The sequence below is a fragment of the Triturus cristatus genome, chromosome 5_1 (genome assembly GCF_964204655.1).
Source record: "Triturus cristatus chromosome 5_1, aTriCri1.1, whole genome shotgun sequence".
NCBI lineage: Eukaryota > Metazoa > Chordata > Amphibia > Caudata > Salamandridae > Triturus > Triturus cristatus.
In genome coordinates, this window is record NC_140587.1 from 711,388,239 (window position 1) to 711,405,696 (window position 17,458).

The 17,458-nt window shown below is 42.3% G+C and overlaps 1 protein-coding gene across 2 annotated transcripts in view; it reads left to right on the forward strand.

Annotated features, from left to right (window-relative positions):
• TRAPPC8 (trafficking protein particle complex subunit 8) overlaps positions 1 to 17,458 on the forward strand; it is a 1,257,619-nt gene that overhangs the window by 60,246 nt on the left and 1,179,915 nt on the right. For both annotated transcript variants that reach the window (XM_085605699.1, XM_085605700.1), the window contains exon 2: positions 9,406 to 9,600. In XM_085605699.1, coding sequence (XP_085461825.1) covers positions 9,406 to 9,600 — 195 coding nt within the window. The remainder of the gene's footprint in view (positions 1 to 9,405; positions 9,601 to 17,458) is intronic.

Sequence of the window (17,458 nt, forward strand, 5' to 3'; positions counted from 1 at the left end):
CGGGTTTGGCTAGCTCCGCCCCTCAAACCCCCAATGTTGAACATGGATTTTGGTCTATACAGTCTTCTCCTGTGTCTTTTCTGAGGCTGTAACATGTTTATGTACCACCACATCTATTGACGTCACTTCCCAGAAATAGAGATCACCTGATCTTTGGAGTTGCTAACGTGATGATGGGAATCTAGTTTCAAGGGGATCAGAGGAAATGTATACCTAAACCTTCCTGTCCTATCAATCAATGGATCAAAAGGGTATGCCCCATTAGCCATTTGTGATATTTCCAGGAGGTAAAGTGTGAAAGGTTTTTACTTTAGAAGAGATATGTTTGCAGAGAGCCACATTTGCTGAAGATATTGTGTAGCACTTGATCAGTTAGGTCTCATGCTCATTTCGAACACCTGGCACTGGTGTCTGGATCCTGTTTCCCCTTGTTTGTTCAGATAATACATTGTTCTTGTATTGTCCATTTGGACCAAACGTGCGTTAGTTTGGAACGCTGGCAGAAATTACTTTAGAATCAGGTGGAACTTTGAGTTTTGAGAGTTTGAGGTGGTATGTTTACTCCTTTCACCGTGGTCCTGAAGACGATCCATGTGCACTACTTTTTTCATAATGAAGGCGATCCTTGTGCACTCCCTGTTCCACTACTAGGGCAACTGTGACTATCTCCTCAATTATCCTGATGAAACTGGGCACCCTCCACCAAGTTCTATGTTCGGCATCACATAGGAAAGGGAATTCTTGTTTCATGGCTTGGAAAGAATCAGCTTGTCGTCCCAATTTCTAGAAAATTGGTAACCTTGATTATCGAAGTTCTGCAATAGAGGTATTGTATGTATAAGAGTGTGAGGTGCCAGAAAACTTCAGGGACTCATGGTTCATGTAACAGAGGAGATCTGGTGTTCTGAAGGCATGGTAGTCTTTAAAGCAGTGTGACGTTTCAGACAGATGCAAGTGTCTCCCACAAAGGAAAAACTCTTGCATTTTTAGTCTCTAAAATAGCTCCCACTTGACGGATTGAACTATGGTGGATGTGAACGTGGCTTGCTTGAATTGTAATCTCGAACATTTGACAATGCATACTTTCAATTGGTAATGATGTGCGCCTGCTGTAGAAGCAATTTGTTGATGAGCCAGTCCTTGAGCTACAGATATATACAAATATCAATTTTTTTGGTCATATTCCAAACCCCACTGCCATACTTAAAAAGAAAAAGTGCTGGGTATTAATTTGAGCCCGAAAAGTATGCCCTTGTATTTGAAGTGATTATTTCATGCCAAACCTCAGGAACCTATGATGTTTCTAAGATGCTGCATTTTAAAATTAGAAACTTGAGGTCTATAGTTAGCAACTAGTCCCATTAATGAAGTTTTGGGTAGATCTGATGTAGGTCCTTGGTCTTGAATTTGTCTTTCCTCATTCCATTTGTTTGCTGATTTCAGATCCAGAAAGGGTTTCTTCTTTTGATGCTTAGGCTCTCTCTTGTGGGCCAGAAAATGACAGGAATTACGTCCCTGTTCTTTTTGTGATGCTGGTACCCTCTTTCGTGGCTTGACTTTATGTAGCCAATCTTTGTTACTGGGACAACATCCTTGGGCTAATTACCAGTAAATGTGACATGAACCTGACCAAATATCTGTTTTGTACAATAATGAGCTCCCTCCCATCTGTTTTTTTTTTTAAATGATTTTCCACTTTGAAGGATTCAATATGCATTTCCTCCCTGAGAGGCAGAAGAATAGAAGGGAAAGAGAGTAGTCACTGTTATTTACCTGTGGGAAGTTTGCCTGCAGCCACAGGGAGGGAACTTCCTTTTCCATTGTTCTGTATTCTCTGATGGAATTGCTGCTATGCTATTGATGCGATTGGGATTGAGGCCACAAAGAGGGTTGAACCCTCTGTTTGAAGTAAATTATTTTTTGCACCCTGTACTGGTGTTCTCTGCTCTTTGTTCCTTTTCCAGTCCTTCAACTCTAATAATGTTACCTTATGTCTTCCTCTGCTGCATTTCTTAGTCAGCGTGCCTGTCAAACAAGGTGCTTTCTGAAAAAGACAGGTTGAGCATGTGCTTTTGTATATCTGACTTTAAACCTGTAAGACCAAGCCGGGAAGACTTTCTGATAGTAAGACCATGGCAAGACCTTTAAGTGACTGTGTCTGCAGAGTCTGCCACAGATAAGATGATATGATTTGAGAACTCTTATGAATTTACTGGAAATCCTCCTTCTTACCATTGCACCCCTGCTACCACAAAACGCTGCTGACAATCCCTCAGGCGGTGGATCCATTTCTTTAAAAGGGCAGTAGCCCTTGCGATCTTCATTGATACAGCTGATGGGCCACAGACTTTGCTCCCTGCTGAGACTAGCCTTTTGCTATTTGTTCACTGGCACTACAGAGGCGGGAGTAGTAGAACGCAGACTTTTTGCCACTGACTTATTCAAATTATCTGTTTGCATGTCTTTTCTCATAAACAGCGGTTGCTGTAAAGCATTTTTTTTTATTGTTCTGCAGGGTACCTTTTAGTGGTTGGCAAACGCTTCTAAGCCGTCACAGAATTAAAGATAACGTGAACTGGTGATGAAGTATTTTCAAAATAAGATCTGTCGACATTAGTATTAGAACTGAAAGCTTGCACACCTTTGAGCACCTACATGAGGATCGGAGAAAAATATGAAGTTTATGATGCTGTAAGCATTAGAGAATACCTTCTGACACAGGATGACCTGAAATAAGTTGCTCCTGGTGTACATCCTGTGAAATCCTCTTTTTTCTTTGTTCCAGATGTTGTATTGATTTTTCTCTCTGCCAGACCACCCACTGCGAGATGTGGCGTAGGTGGTTCACCCTATAGTATAGTACAGACCTCCTTGCGAAGGAGGCAACATCAGGAGTTTATTGGAAATGCAGGACTTTGTGCCACACCAGATAAAGGGTACTTATTTCGTATTCGGGGATAGGGGTGGGCATAGACTGTAACAGCTACAGTACCCTAGGGTAGTGCTTTAAATGGAAATATAGAAGTGCAGGTACCCACTATTTAGAGTACCTGTTTGCTCCTGAGAAGTGCAGGTACTCCCTTTCAAATTGAAGAAGTGCAGCTACTCTGTACCGGACAGTACCTGCCCATTTAAAGCACTGCTCTGGGGAATATGTTCATTTTCACCAGAATGTGACTGTATTTATAGAAAAACGATAAAAAAATTGTCCAATATGGCCTGTAGCTAGACTTTCAGAATTACTGTTGGTTGTACCATATTGATAGGTTTTTTTTAAATTTCTTTTTTTAAATTGCTCTCTTCCTAGAGCGGGACTATTCAGTGCCTATGACTATTAAAAAAGAGGATATGGAAGAGGATGCTGATTTACTTTGGTACATAGTCATTGGTGTTTGTTAGACTTTGCCAGTGTCTGGGAATAATCCTCCAACAAAAAATAAGTTGTGATGAAAGTGGTGTTGACTGTTAAAGTTGTTAGTGAGACCAGTAATTTGTCAGGAGATCCAAGCGTGAGTACTGGTTATGATTGCACAGATACTGATGCTGATTGGCATTTGCTAAATTAAATGGAATTTTGTCCTTGTTGTCTGAAATATTGAATGGAGTACATCTAGTTAAGCTTGATGTAGATCTCGAATGTTTTTTGGCTAGACCAAGTGTCATAAAGCCTGCAGAAAATACATGCACATACTAGAAAACTATGTTGCTATGCCCGTTTTGTCACACATATAAATAGCAATGAGAAGACTTGACCTTCACAAGCATTGGTTTGTTTATTCAAAGAATCAATTATGTTTAACCTAATCAGAATAGCTGCACCTCGTACTTGGAGCATTCTTATTGAGTTTGATAAATTCTCCCTCTAACTGCTGTGAGTGATTGTATGATAAACTGATTCCTGATTCAATAATGGATTATAAAGAGCACCTTGCAGCCCTGATGTGTGGCTTGGACACCTGATGCTCTGTTGTGTATGCTATTTTGATTGCGAATCTGTGAGCGTGAATTCTCATAGGATATATGGGGAATAGCTGAAGTTCAAGAGATGTAAAAAACGTTAAGATCCTGAAAAATATCTTGGGGAAATTACTTGGCTGTGCCGAAACGAAATACCCCACATGATGAAAAGATTGATTGCTCTGCTCAACAAACCTGCAGGTGTGGTCCTAGCTTTCCAGACCAGATTTGTGGCTCTTGTGTTCCAGACAGGATAATATTTGCTTAGACCTGGATGTGGAACAACATTCCTTTTTGTGTTTGTAAAATTTGTGGCTGCATTCATTAGCAACTCTTACTGGTGCTGGGCAGTAACCTTCAATAGATAAGAAATTAGTAATGTAAGGAAAGGCAATTATAGAAGTGGTGGAAGAAATTTGAATTTCTGGAAGAAAATGAAAGTAGAACATTGTAAGTAAGTACATTTTTCAAGAAAGTACAGCATTACTTAGAGTTGACCATGCTCGAGCAGGAACTTATGAATAAGAGTGATGTAAATCATGGAGTCATAATCTCAAATTCTCGCTCTTAACTGCTATGAGCTATACCCACCAAATTGTGAAACCTATTGCTTAGAGATTGAGTGCCAGGGCAAAACGTATCTCTAAAAGGCATATCGGGCAAATGCAACAAATCCAATTGAAGCCTGCTTCCATGAAGAAGATGATAAATAATAATGCAACTCTGGCATAAAATGCCAGAGGGGATTGCAAGAAAGTAACTTGAGATCTGAAGACTTTTACTCTAAGGAAATACATATCAACAGCATATGAATCTACGTTATTATCCCCGAGATAATGTGAAGGGATAGTTGGGATGGCCCTTTAAAGCAACAAAAAAGGTGTGATCGTTGCAGCTCGAATTTTTAATGCCTGCTCATACGTGTTCTTTGTGTCTGGTGTGTTGAAGCCTGATAGATTGCTGATTATGTGCAAAAGTAATTTTTGATATTTTATACACACACTGAAATACTCGAGTACGTTTGATTCAGTTGACCTTGCTAATCAGTGTCTAAAATGTCATAGTTAATGGTGGATATGTGCCTTCTAGCGTATTTTTATAGAGGCTGTGAGTACATGAATAATTTCTGGTAAGTGGAATTTTAACTTTATCACCTCGAGTTGTAAAAAAGGGCCCTCTAACAGAAACTAAGCAGGTTAATCTCTTTACAGTACACCCCTGTCAAAGCATTTGAAAAGATATTGCTAATAACCCTTCAGGTATGGGTTTGCAGAACCGTGTTTGGAGCACAGCTCCAAACTTCCCACAGTGCACTAAACACTTCCAATGCAGACATATTTCTAATCAACGTCCTTTAAAGCACACATCCAAATGGCCCCCTGAAGTTCATGAAAATGGGATCTCATGACACATTTTAAATCCTACAATATAATACATTGCAGTACATTGCTGGGATATCTGTTAATTTTGCTTGGCTTGAGCCTTCGCTGCTCCTGGGTGGGCCCAATTGGACCTCTATTGACAGTTTTCTTGGGTTCCTCTTCCCTGGTTTCTGGGGGACCCAATACAATTTGTATTGAGTTTTCTTTGGTTTGGATATGTATCACTCCTGGGTGAACCCCCATGGTTCTTTCACTGACATGTCTGTGGAATCCTTATTTTGTGCATTCATCTTGGTGTTACTGCATGATTCCAAGCAGTATATTGTCTGGTTGCTTAACAGTCCTTTGAGAGTGTTGGCTTCTGTTGCTTCTCAGGGGACTTGTAAAGTATTCATTCTTTATTTAACTGTGCCCTGAGGGTTTGGACCTCTGCTGCTGCACTGGATGCTTGACCGTGCTTCCATAGGCTTGGCTTCTGTTGCTCCTGGTTTGAGTCCATATAGTACTGTTATTTTACAGCAGCTCCAGGTTGGGGCACCTGAGTATACTTGATATAGTACCCCATCAGTGGACATAAAAATGTACATCAGTGACCGTATATTCTTTAGGAAGTAGTCCTAAGATGGTAACTAAGTAATATTGACCAAGCTTTGAGAAAGCGGTTAAATCCGTTGAACATTTCAGAAAATAAGGAGAAACCACTGTTGCATGTTTTTTTAATTAAAGCCAGGATTCCGCTTGTGCTTGTCTTCCCTTCTCTTAGAAGGTTGTTGTTTAAACCTGTAAAAAAGGAAAAAGCCTTTTGCAGCCTTTTTATGTAAAAGAAGAATAGTTGCCAGGGAGGAACATTTGGAATTTTTCTGTATGGACATGAAATCCAAAGATGCTTCAAGCATTTTAAGGTTTCAGGCAGAAGTCTTCAAACTTTTAATGCAGCACTCCCCCTGTCCCCCAGTGGAAAAAAAAAACATTGAGTCCCCCTCAGAATTTTTCATAATTATTCTATTAAATTGGCAATGTCTAAATATGTCTAGACTTATTGAAACATTTTAGTTAAGTTCTGTTGCCATTTTAAAAATGCTATCAAATACACGATTGCCAAACATACTATTCTGGTCAGGAAGACCTTATTAACGTGTAAATGTATCCACAGTGTGATTATTAGACATTGGGGTGGGTGTTCATGGTTGTGGAATTTAATAGAATATCTACTTGTCCTGTAATAAAATTCACTTGACCCTTTGGTGCCACGTAGTGTGGTGACAAATTCTGGCAGCACTCTTGGGTTCCACAAATATAGTGTAGTCCAGTATAATTTCACATTTTTCCACATTCACTTTCTAATAAAATGAATGGTTGCACTACCGTTTTTTTTTTTTTTTTTAAATAATACGGAATATAAATATTGCATGGTGCTACACAATATTTCTCAAATGAAGTATACTACCGCGATTTTTTTATTTTTTTATTGATTTCTTTTTAATATACAGATTTCTTTTTTTTATTTTCCTGTATCTACCTCCGTACTTTCTAAGTACTAGCGTGGTACTGCATAAACGTTTAAAAAATATATATAGAAAAATATAAATACATTTCCCTACCTATTATTACTTTAGTAAAGTGGAAATGGGAGGGGAACAAAACTAGAGTATGCCACTCCACTACACCCTGTTCCACTCCACACTACTCTGCTTTATGCCGCGTTTCTGTACGCCGCCTCATTGTACACCACTCTACTCTATGCCGCTCCATTCTACTCTATCCCACTGTATGCCACTTTACTCTACGCCACTGTATGCCACACGACTGTTGCACACTATGCCACTCTACTGTATGACACTATCCTCAATTGTACTCCACTTAACACTCCACTCAACAACAGTACACTCTATGATTTTCAACACTTTTAATAAAAAGTAAAAACCATTGAAATTCTATGAAAAAACAACAAAGATTTCAACTTAGTTACAACTAGGGAAATGTTATTTATTGTTGTTCTACAAACTTAAATTATACAAACATTAGAAATTATAAAGTTATAGTTCTACTGTAAATTGATAATGTACGCACCACCTTCAAATTATTATAACTGGCGCACCTCCATACACTGTAGTGAACTTGGTAGCCACAGCACAGTAGACTTTTTCATATCACACCACTTATACCACCTGAAATCATAGAATTCATAATAACACTTAAAACATCGTAAATCTTATTATTTGTGAGAACATAATGCATGGTAGAGTGGCGAGTTATAAATCATGTAATGTGGCCACTGAGTTCACTACACTTTGTATGAAGGTGTGAAAATTCTATTTATTTGAAGGTGGTGCGTAAATTATAAATTCAAGGTATTACTAGAACTTTAGATTTTCTAATGTTTGTGTAGATTAAGTTTGGTTTGTGTAGCAACAATGAATAAAGTTTTCCTAACTAGAACTATGTTTAAAACTTTGGTTTTTGAAATGCACACGTGTACACACACACGTGCGCACAAATACACTCACACTCAACCACTTGAACACCCACTCACAGACCCATACAGCCACTCACACACCCATACAGCCACTCACACACCCATACAGCCACTCACACACCCATACAGCCACTCACACACCCATACAGCCACTCACACACCCATTTTCGCACCCACACAGTTACTAACAGAACTACTCACTCAGCCATACAGCCACTCACACTTCCATTTATTCATCAACCGAACCACTTACATACCCATTCACACATCAATCCAATCACTCAGGCGCTCACTCATTCATCAATGCAGCCCCTCACACAAATAAACAAATAATTACTGTGCAAAACCGCCACTCACCCATACATCCTCTTAGACACCCAGTCACTTACCAATGGCACCATTCACACAGCGTCCTCGGTCACTGATAGACAGACACTCACACACCCACTTATTCACCCATACAGCCACTCCCACACCAACTTATTTAACCATACACCCACTTATTCACCCATACAGCCACCCACAGACCCATAAAACCACTCGGAAACCCACTCACAACCTGATGCACACTGTCACAGTGCCACTCAGATTTATATTAGAAACCGAATCACTCATTAGTAGTACAAAAAGAATAGTTATGCTGTAGCTTAGTATATATCTTTAACTCTCAAACTTTTAGGAAACACTTAAACGCACTGGATGATGCCATCAGTGATGTCACAGACCATGTCATGAGTGATGTAATATGTGAGGTCATAAGTAGTGCATTGCTGGGCCGTAAGTTATATTTGGCTTAGGACTATAACAACTGAATTTCAATGGTTTTGTACGAGTGAAATCTAAGCCGAACTATAGCTTTTGTTATTCCACTCAGAATATTTATATTATCAACGTATACTAAAAGATTTTTGGTTGAGGGCTGCTATGGCTATCTTTTAATCAGTGCAAATCTATTCGCTGTTCGTTAAACAGAAACTATTGCAAGACATAAATTAGTCCACGTTTCTCACCTGGTCGTGTTTGAAGCTCAGATTCATAGCGAACTATTCAAGTCGGTCCACAAACCACAGTTCAGTTACCTCTAAGTATTTTTCTATCCGTCTCAAACTCCAAAAATGAATTTAAACATACAAACAAACATGCCCCTGGCATAAACACTATGCCAGTTTGTGTATGATTCCAAGGTAATTTTTTTTTCTTTTTTGCTGTAGTGGAAAACCGAGATTCAGCATTTGAATAGGCTGTCCAACTTTTGCTACCCATTTATATTTCACTGCCCTCCATGCCCCCTTAATCAAACCGCTTGCAATTTTACAGTCTCAACTCTTTCTGCATCTATAGTTTTTTAACAAATTTCATGCACAATTTGACTTTTTTTTTTTTTTTTTTTTTTTTTAGCTGACAACACAGCATAGAGGTCTTTCGACCTCATTTGCAAAATAAATATATAACTACCCATGTTTGTTTATATGTGTAACTACTGTCTACTTGTAATTTTCCTGTTAAGGGGGAAACTCAGTCTTGTAAAACATGTTTGTCTAGCCCACAAACTCATCCTTACAATTGTGTGTGTTATATTTCCTCTTCCAGTTCATATGAGAGATCCCAACAATCAACTTCATGTGATAAAAAACTTGAAAATAGCTATTAACAACATTGTCACACAGTCACCCCAGCCTGGATCCATTCGGAAACTTCTGAATGATGTGGTTTCTACGAGCCAGCCACCGGATGGATTAGTAGCTAATGTGATTACTGCAGGCGATTATGATCTCAATATCAGTGGTATGTATTTCCATTACACAGACTACATTGTATAATTGTTATAGTTATTTATCGTTTGGGTTTTAGCTTTTGTAAAACAATTAGAGCACATTGTTCAAGCTTTCAGGCTCGATTTAAAAGATTTGTATAGGAAAATACTTTTTTTTTTATTTTTTCAGAGTTTTCTTCACTCACCTTGCTGATCATGTTGCATTGATAAGAGCATTTATGTTTACACTTAGATTTCTGCCACACTGGTTACGAATGCGTGATAAGCTGCATTTGACTATGTCTTGTCCCTTCATCTGGTAATAAAGGCGTTCGAAAAAGTTTTGCTTACGGCTGCAGATATGATTTTAACGTGGGAGTGGCTCCCCTAATTTTTTTACCTTTGACTCAAACTATGTTGTAGGGCATACAAAAAGTGATTACAATTCCTGATAAAAGAATTTTTCAGTAAGTAAAAAGGAGATAATTTGCTTATTTAAATTGTAAATGGGAGTTCGGAGTAAACGAAAAGATGTATTTTCCATCATAAAGTGACTCCGAGGATCATTCTGGACAAAAAGGTGAGCAGCCTTTTGTGAAATGTCACTGATCTGGACACATTACAAGAAGAGCGCAGATGGAAGCTTGTTTAGAGGTTCCTGTGTCATTCACTCACATGTTTTCCCACTCTCTCTGTAAGTCTTATGTGGTTACAGGCTAAATAAGCATTTGCAATGCAATAGGTCTCGCAGTTACACGAGTTAAAGCTATTGGCATTGTAAATGACAATGCCAATAGGCATTGTTATTTGCAATGTCAATAGCTCAAACTCTCGTAAATGCGAGACCTAATGCATTGCAAATGCTTGTTAATGGAAAGTTGAAGAATTACGATATCCTTTTACAAATTATTTCGTTATTTAAGAAAGCACAGCTGTACACACAATGTCATTTCAGCTGTGGTTTATACATATACGCCACCGGGAAAAAGGCATGCGCGGATGAATAAGAGTGTTGGTGATACATTTTAATATGCTTTTTTTTTATTGTCAGACGAAGATGTAGTGACAAACTTTAATAGTCTGCTTATTGGTGTTTTTAAAATATGAAATAGAAGAATGTTTCCAAACGAACGCGCTGACAGTTTGATCAACGGAAATCATCAACATACGATTAATTCGATTACCTCCATTGCACAGGAGTAAATACGTGTGTTTGGAGCCGGCAAATTAACTCCCTCGGCCAGCGGATATCGGATCGGTTTTCAGTCTCCACCATATGAATCAAAATTGAACACAATAACAGACCATTCAAAGAGACACTACTTTAAAAAAAAAAAAAAAAAAAAAAAAATAGGAAGTGTCCCTATTTCCCCGAAACGGTCCCAGTTTTGTAAGATAAGTTGAAGAAAGTAGGAACGTCCGTTCTTACCCTTATTTCAATTTTCTATAGTGTTAACTTGGCCCGAGGTCACTGGATCAATTTACAGGAGACGCAGGCTAGATACATAGATGTATAGGGATTGAGAGAGTACGAGATATGCCCAGAATCACAGGGTGTTGTGCCGAGGCCGGGATTTAAACCTGACTCCCCAGTTCCAAAGCCAACACCGCTAGCCGCTAGGTTGTTGTATATGGCTTCAGTGAGCTGTAAAACGGGTTGCTTGGATTTCGGAATGCACCGTTGGGGGGAGTATGGTGTGTGTGCGTTGTGGGGGGCTGTTTGGACATGTCTGGAGCTAATTACAGGCCGTGGCGGGCATGTCCAGCCTGGGATAACAGCAACAGGGAGGCATCTGTCTGTCCCAGCGCAGCACTTGGTGACTCATTCTCGAAGGAAAAACCTAAGGAGCAACAAAGTGGCATTGAGGAGAGTGGTCGGGACGAGACAGACGCACCGCTCTCTCTGTGGGCGGGGGGGGGGGGGGTGGGCGAGGGCGTGCATTAGCATCTGCGAAAGCAACATCCCCAGTCAATAATACTTTTTGGGTTCCGGAGTAGCGTGCTCCTCACCGAAAAGCGCATTGATGTCTCATCAGTAGTAAGCGCTATATAAGTGCAATTAACACGCAGTAATATCATGCACGCCAGGTAAGTACCAGTAAAAAACACACACAAACACCGACACACGAATAGTCCCACCAGAAAAGCAGGCACAGAATGGCATGAATGAACGGACTGACAAGTGCATGCAATGCAGTGTTTTACGTGGAGATACAGAAGTGCAGGGACTCACTCTCGAGAGTGCTGCTTTCTTTTGAGAAGTGCAATTAAATGCATTGCAGCAGTGCTGAGACATACAGGTACTGTCCCTTTCAAATGAAGGAATGGCAGGTACTCAGTACGGGTAGTACCTGCCCATTTCAAGCACTGATGCAATGGAATTCTAGAAGTGCAGGCACTCACTCCCCCAGAGTACCTGCCTGCTATTTGAAAGTGCTGGTACTCTTCCATTCAAAGGCTTACACCCCTGCTGAGAAGCAATAGGTCTCGCAGTTTCACGAGTTAAAGCTATTGGCATTGTAAATGACAATGCCAATAGGCATTGTTATTTGCAATGTCAATAGCTCAAACTCGCGTAAATGCGAGACCTAATGCATTGCAAATGCTTGTTAAAAGTAGTTGCTGAGACGGGTCCCTATCGTGCTGACCTACTGCTAACTGCCGTGCAGGAGGAGGATATATACATCAGTACTGCCGCGATTGCCTGTTCGGTGAAGAAGTCATATTGCCCCAAGAAGAGAGTGAACCTTTTCCTCGCCTAAGGGAGGAATTCGTGCTCGTTTGCCTCCATCACCTCCCCACAACAGCTGCTGTCTGTCTGCTGAGAGGCTGTGTGAGTTGGCGGGCAGCATAAAGAAACACATACAGCGCTATCCGCAGGACACCGATGACCGATGCACTTTGGCCCATCAAAATATGATGGGGACCACAACATGCCATGACCCCTACCTAATGAGGTACCAGTAAGCTGCCCCCACCTGCCAGCGCACATGAGTGGCACTACTGTCAGAGTTACTCTCCTATGCCACGGTCTCTCTGGTGGAGGCCCTCTCCCCCACTTTCTTAGTGTATTAGGACATGATTTGTGGCTGTATGTCTGCACTCCATCCTTTCTATCATTCATTAGTGTGCCAAGGAGATTTACTGGAAGACACCATTTAAAATTAGGGATTTCTAATAAAACTGAAGTTTCAGTTTGAGTAAACGAGTGATCAGTTGAGCAAACCGAGTCAGTGAGTAAGAGTGCACTAGAAAGTGAGTAGGTGAGTGAGTGCCTGTCCTTTTGGAGCGAGTTAGACATTAAATGAATGAATAAATGCCTAGATGAGTGAGAGAGGGAGCGAGCATGTATTGAACCAAAGATGCACTTCTCATTCTCAAGGCCCTGTCCTAGACAGGGGGATTGTCGCATTGAGACTTCAGAATCATGGAACATAATTGATGTCTGTTTCTTGTGAGCAAAGAGGCTTTTATTCTTCAATTTACTTACTATTCTTTCAACGGGCAATGAGGAACTTTGTCATTCAAATGCAATAACTCCCATGATAGCTAGTGGAAATTCATCTGCGAAAAAGGCATCCTTTACTTTATATACATCAAGTGTGGTTTAAAATACAAATCCACGTATACTCCTGATAACAGCTGCTGGCAATGCCGTGTTTGATCTTTACTCCAGAGGTGTCCTAAGAGAGGTTTAAAGGGTCTCTTTCATTCCGTCGCCCGAAGGAGCTCCGGGCTCGAACAATGTGCCCCTGATGCTGGCGCAGGCTTCCTGGCAGCCGACCCCAACAATGGCTTCCTCAGCAGCCACGCGCACAGCTGGAGCACATGGGGTGCAGGACAGGAGCGTGACTGTCAACATGGGCCTGGGCGTCAGTGCATCGGGTTTACATTTTTATCACAGGAATCGCTAATTCAGGAAATTACATATGGCAATTAAACGGAAGGTGTTATTGGTATAGAGCCAGAGCTTAATTTGAGCCGGTGTTTCCAGATGGGGCCTGCATCATACTTTGACACATAGCAAGAGGGTGGAAAAAACACGAGGGAGGGAGAAGGGGGAAGAGAAAGAGGGAGAACAGTGATAAAGAGTGAAAACACGTGTAAACAAGCCCTTCGAGTGTAAAAGAGAAGGAAATATCTGTCTCCGGAGTTTCTGATGGGTTTTGAAAGGCTGAAAGAGAGCGAGAGTGTGTGGAGTGTGTGTCAGTGTGTATGTGTGATAGCGATGCGTATATGTTTGCGGTGCATTTGCACACGTGCTTGTGTCCATGAATGCACTCGCACGCATACGCATACACAAGGGTATGTATTTGTGTGTGAGAGTAACGGGGGGGTTGCAAAAGACGGGGCAACACCAACTATTTCAGTTAGTCCAAGAAAGGGGTGTGTGGCGGCCTGAATGGGTGCCCCCTTTGGAGGTACAGCGGAAGCCAGCACTGCCGGAGATCAAAGTCACGGGCTTGCTGAACAGCAAGCAACAGCGCCGTCTGCCTCCCCGCCGCCCTCTCAGCGCCAGACGCCATTCACCAAAGGATCATGAAGTGTCACAGGCTGCGTCCCACCACCAACACCAGCAACATCACGGTCCACTTTCACTTTCGTCCGTTGTTAAAGCTTTATTGTCTTTATGGGGCCATGTGTTTGAAACACATGACCCCATAAAGATAAGAAAGCTTTCAGGCGGGGGAGCGGACCCTTTGAAGTAGTATGATGCCGAGGCTGTGGCCAGTGGACTGAAGCGCTTCCCCAAACGGATTGCATGGCGGCACGATGCGCGTGATTGTGCGCGTGCTAGCCATGCAATCCGCTTTTGGCGCACATGCACTGTATCTCTACTTTCAATATCCTTGAAACATATATTTGCAGTAAATCGCCAAGATATAATCTCAGTACATTTTTCTTAAATACCCCAACCTCGCCTTAATTTTTTTTAAAAGGCACTATTTAAAATAGGAACTGCGCACTGAAACGCAAGCGGTGTATGGACCGGTTTGTAATGGTTTTCTAAAGATGTGCCTCTAAAATATTATTCTGCTTCATTGACCGATGCAGTTAATTTGTTATTAAAGCTGCATCTTCCTGACATGAGTTTTCTTTATCCTAGCTTTGATCTGTAAGCAGGGTCCCTACAATGATGTGTTGAGAGTCTGTGTTTAGCGTGCGAGGTGTGTAAAGTTCAAACATATAACTGAATTTCTCCAAGTTAAGGCATGGATTGGAGCAAATTGGCACCAGTGCGAAGGGATTGCCTTCCTCTTTCCAACTTGTTTAAAATGTACACACCCGGCTGTAAAAAAAACAAGCAGTAAAACGAAAAACGGTTTCATTCATTGTTAAAAGTAAATCTTCCAGCTAAGAAGCACAAATAAGGTTAAATTAAAATGATACGTGATAGCAAAAATGTAATTATGTTTAATATTTTAAAGCAAACGCGTGGCTGCCAAGTTTAAAAGATGTCATGTTTTTTTCTCGTTTTAATTTTTGTTGCATGTATTTGCGGTAAACAAAAAAACAACCCAAAAAAACATTGCTAATGCGGATTCCCTCAGCAAATGAATGTTTTACAAATGAGTAAACTGGCCTACTAGCACTAGTGCTAAACAAAAGTGACTTTATTCTTGTGTAAATATATCTGGAGATGAGATGGGTGGGAACTGAGAGGAAACGATGCGTTTCCGACTCAGGGGCCTGTCTGCTTGTGAAGTATGAGCCCTTCGGCTTCTGTGCATTCGTAGCTTGAGTTGCAGTGAAGGCTTAGTCTGGCCTTGGAGTCGATAAGCAGAGCCTTTGTTTTAGCTCCTCGGACCCCTTAAACTCGCAGCGCAGTACCAAAGATTCTACAAAGGATGCTGCAAGGGGGATTATGGGTCGCTTGAGCTCTTCCTGAAAGGTAACCAAGCTTCCTAAATCCACCCCCACTGGCCGCGCATGACTGAGGGATCAGATAACGCTGCAACACAATAGAGCAGAGGGAAGGCGAGTAAGGGATCCTGCTGACACAGGACCACACAATGCTGGGGGGAGGGAAGGAATGTGAGGTTTGTATAACGAGCCGTACAAAGCACATGCCATCACTTCAGAGCCTCGCGTATACAGTCTACACCGCATACAAACACCAAACATAACCACAACTGGTTTACACTTAATCACTGCACATTCCAAAGGTGGAAGGGTGCCGATAGGGAGTGAAACAAGCCCGGCGCGCGCGCTTGGGGGCGGGGGAGCGGACCCTTTGAAGTGCTCCTAAAAAGCGAATCGCATGACTGCACAACGCGCGTGATTGTGCGCGTGCTAGCCATGCAATCCGCTTTTTGGAAGCACTTTTCTAACCCGTTTTCTATAGTATACTATTAATCCCGTGGCCTTATTTTGCTTTCAAGCAGGGCTTTAAGTAGGATGGAAAAACTGGTGGGGGGGGGGGGTCTCTCAAAGGGGTGAGCCCAAGTACTTAAGGGCGTGGCTTAAAAACATGTAAGCTAAAAATCTGTGCTTAGCATAGTGTGACACCCCACTTCTATTCGGCTGTTTCTGTCATTACATCTAGATATGATACAAGTAACATCATACCTACAACAAGTCAGGACTATTGGCTTTATCAATGGTTGTTAGTTGCATAACTATGGCTTGTATATAGTATTGAGAAAGCTTCCACTTAAAGCCCTAGTGGCACCACGACAGTGTTGCTGCTCCAGAGTTGAAAAAAGAGAAGGGGAAATCCAGAGACACAAGGATTTAAAGGATTTCCCCTCCCCTACAATGCTCACCTGGCATGTGGTCATGCCGTAACTTCTCCACTAGTGAGAAGTGTGAGCACGCGCACATCGATGTGCCTGCTGTCACTACAGTTCGGAAAAAACGGATCGCCTGTGCCAGGGCACAAAACAGAGCCCGATAGAGACCCGTTTCGAGGCCCCGTTTAAAAACAAGCATTTACAATGCAATGGTCTCGGCATTGTTAAAGTTAGAGCTATTGGCATTGCTCATGACATTCTTTTTGTTTATGTTTTTGTTGTTAAAACATTTTAGGAAACGGCATTGTTATTTACAATGTTAATAGCTTAATCCCTCTCAAATGCGAGACCTATTGCATTTGCACCCACACACAGAGCCACACACCCAGAGCCACCCTGTTAGAAAGGATAGACGGACCGGGAGGGTCGGCCGGGGTCAGGAGGAGAGGTCTCCGGGGAGAGCCGTCTCCAGCGATCGTACAGACAAGTAACTTCCCCCCCACAGACAGATACCACACACGGATAAGGTTCAGTGTTCTTTATAAGCACTTCTTAAGGTACGGTTGAATGGTACAAGGAGGTCTGGACTCCGGGGTCCCCTCGATTCAAGTCTCTCAAAGCAGGGTAAGGGGTAGCGGGACAGTCTGTCTACCAGTCAGGTAGGTTGGATGAGAGGATGATTAGCTCACAATCCTCGAGCTTAGTTGGTACGGGCCGCGGCAGCGCCAGCAGGTCCCGGAAAGATGGTCGATGTACGGTCCGCGGCAGCGCCAGCAGGTCCCGGTGAGGATGGTCGTTACAACGGGCCGCGGCAGCGCCAGCAGGTCCCGACGAGGATGGATGTTGCAGAAGGCCGCGGCAGCGCCAGCAGGCAGGACGATGGTTCACAAGAGCGGGCTACGGCAGCGCCAGTAGTCCGTCAAGGCTGAGTTCTCTCGGTGTCTCTCGACTCCAGGATACAACTGCCTTCCTGCTCCGGAGTTGCCCCAGTTATAGGGCAGGCGCCCTTTGATGTCCGGACCCTCGCACTTGGAGGTCGGAGGGCCCGGGATGAAGGTGTCCAGACACCCAGCAGGGGGTGGAGCCAGCGCCTGGGGGGGCTGGAGGCGATCGGCACCTGGCGGGGGAAGAGCTCTTGACACTTCGTCCTCCTATT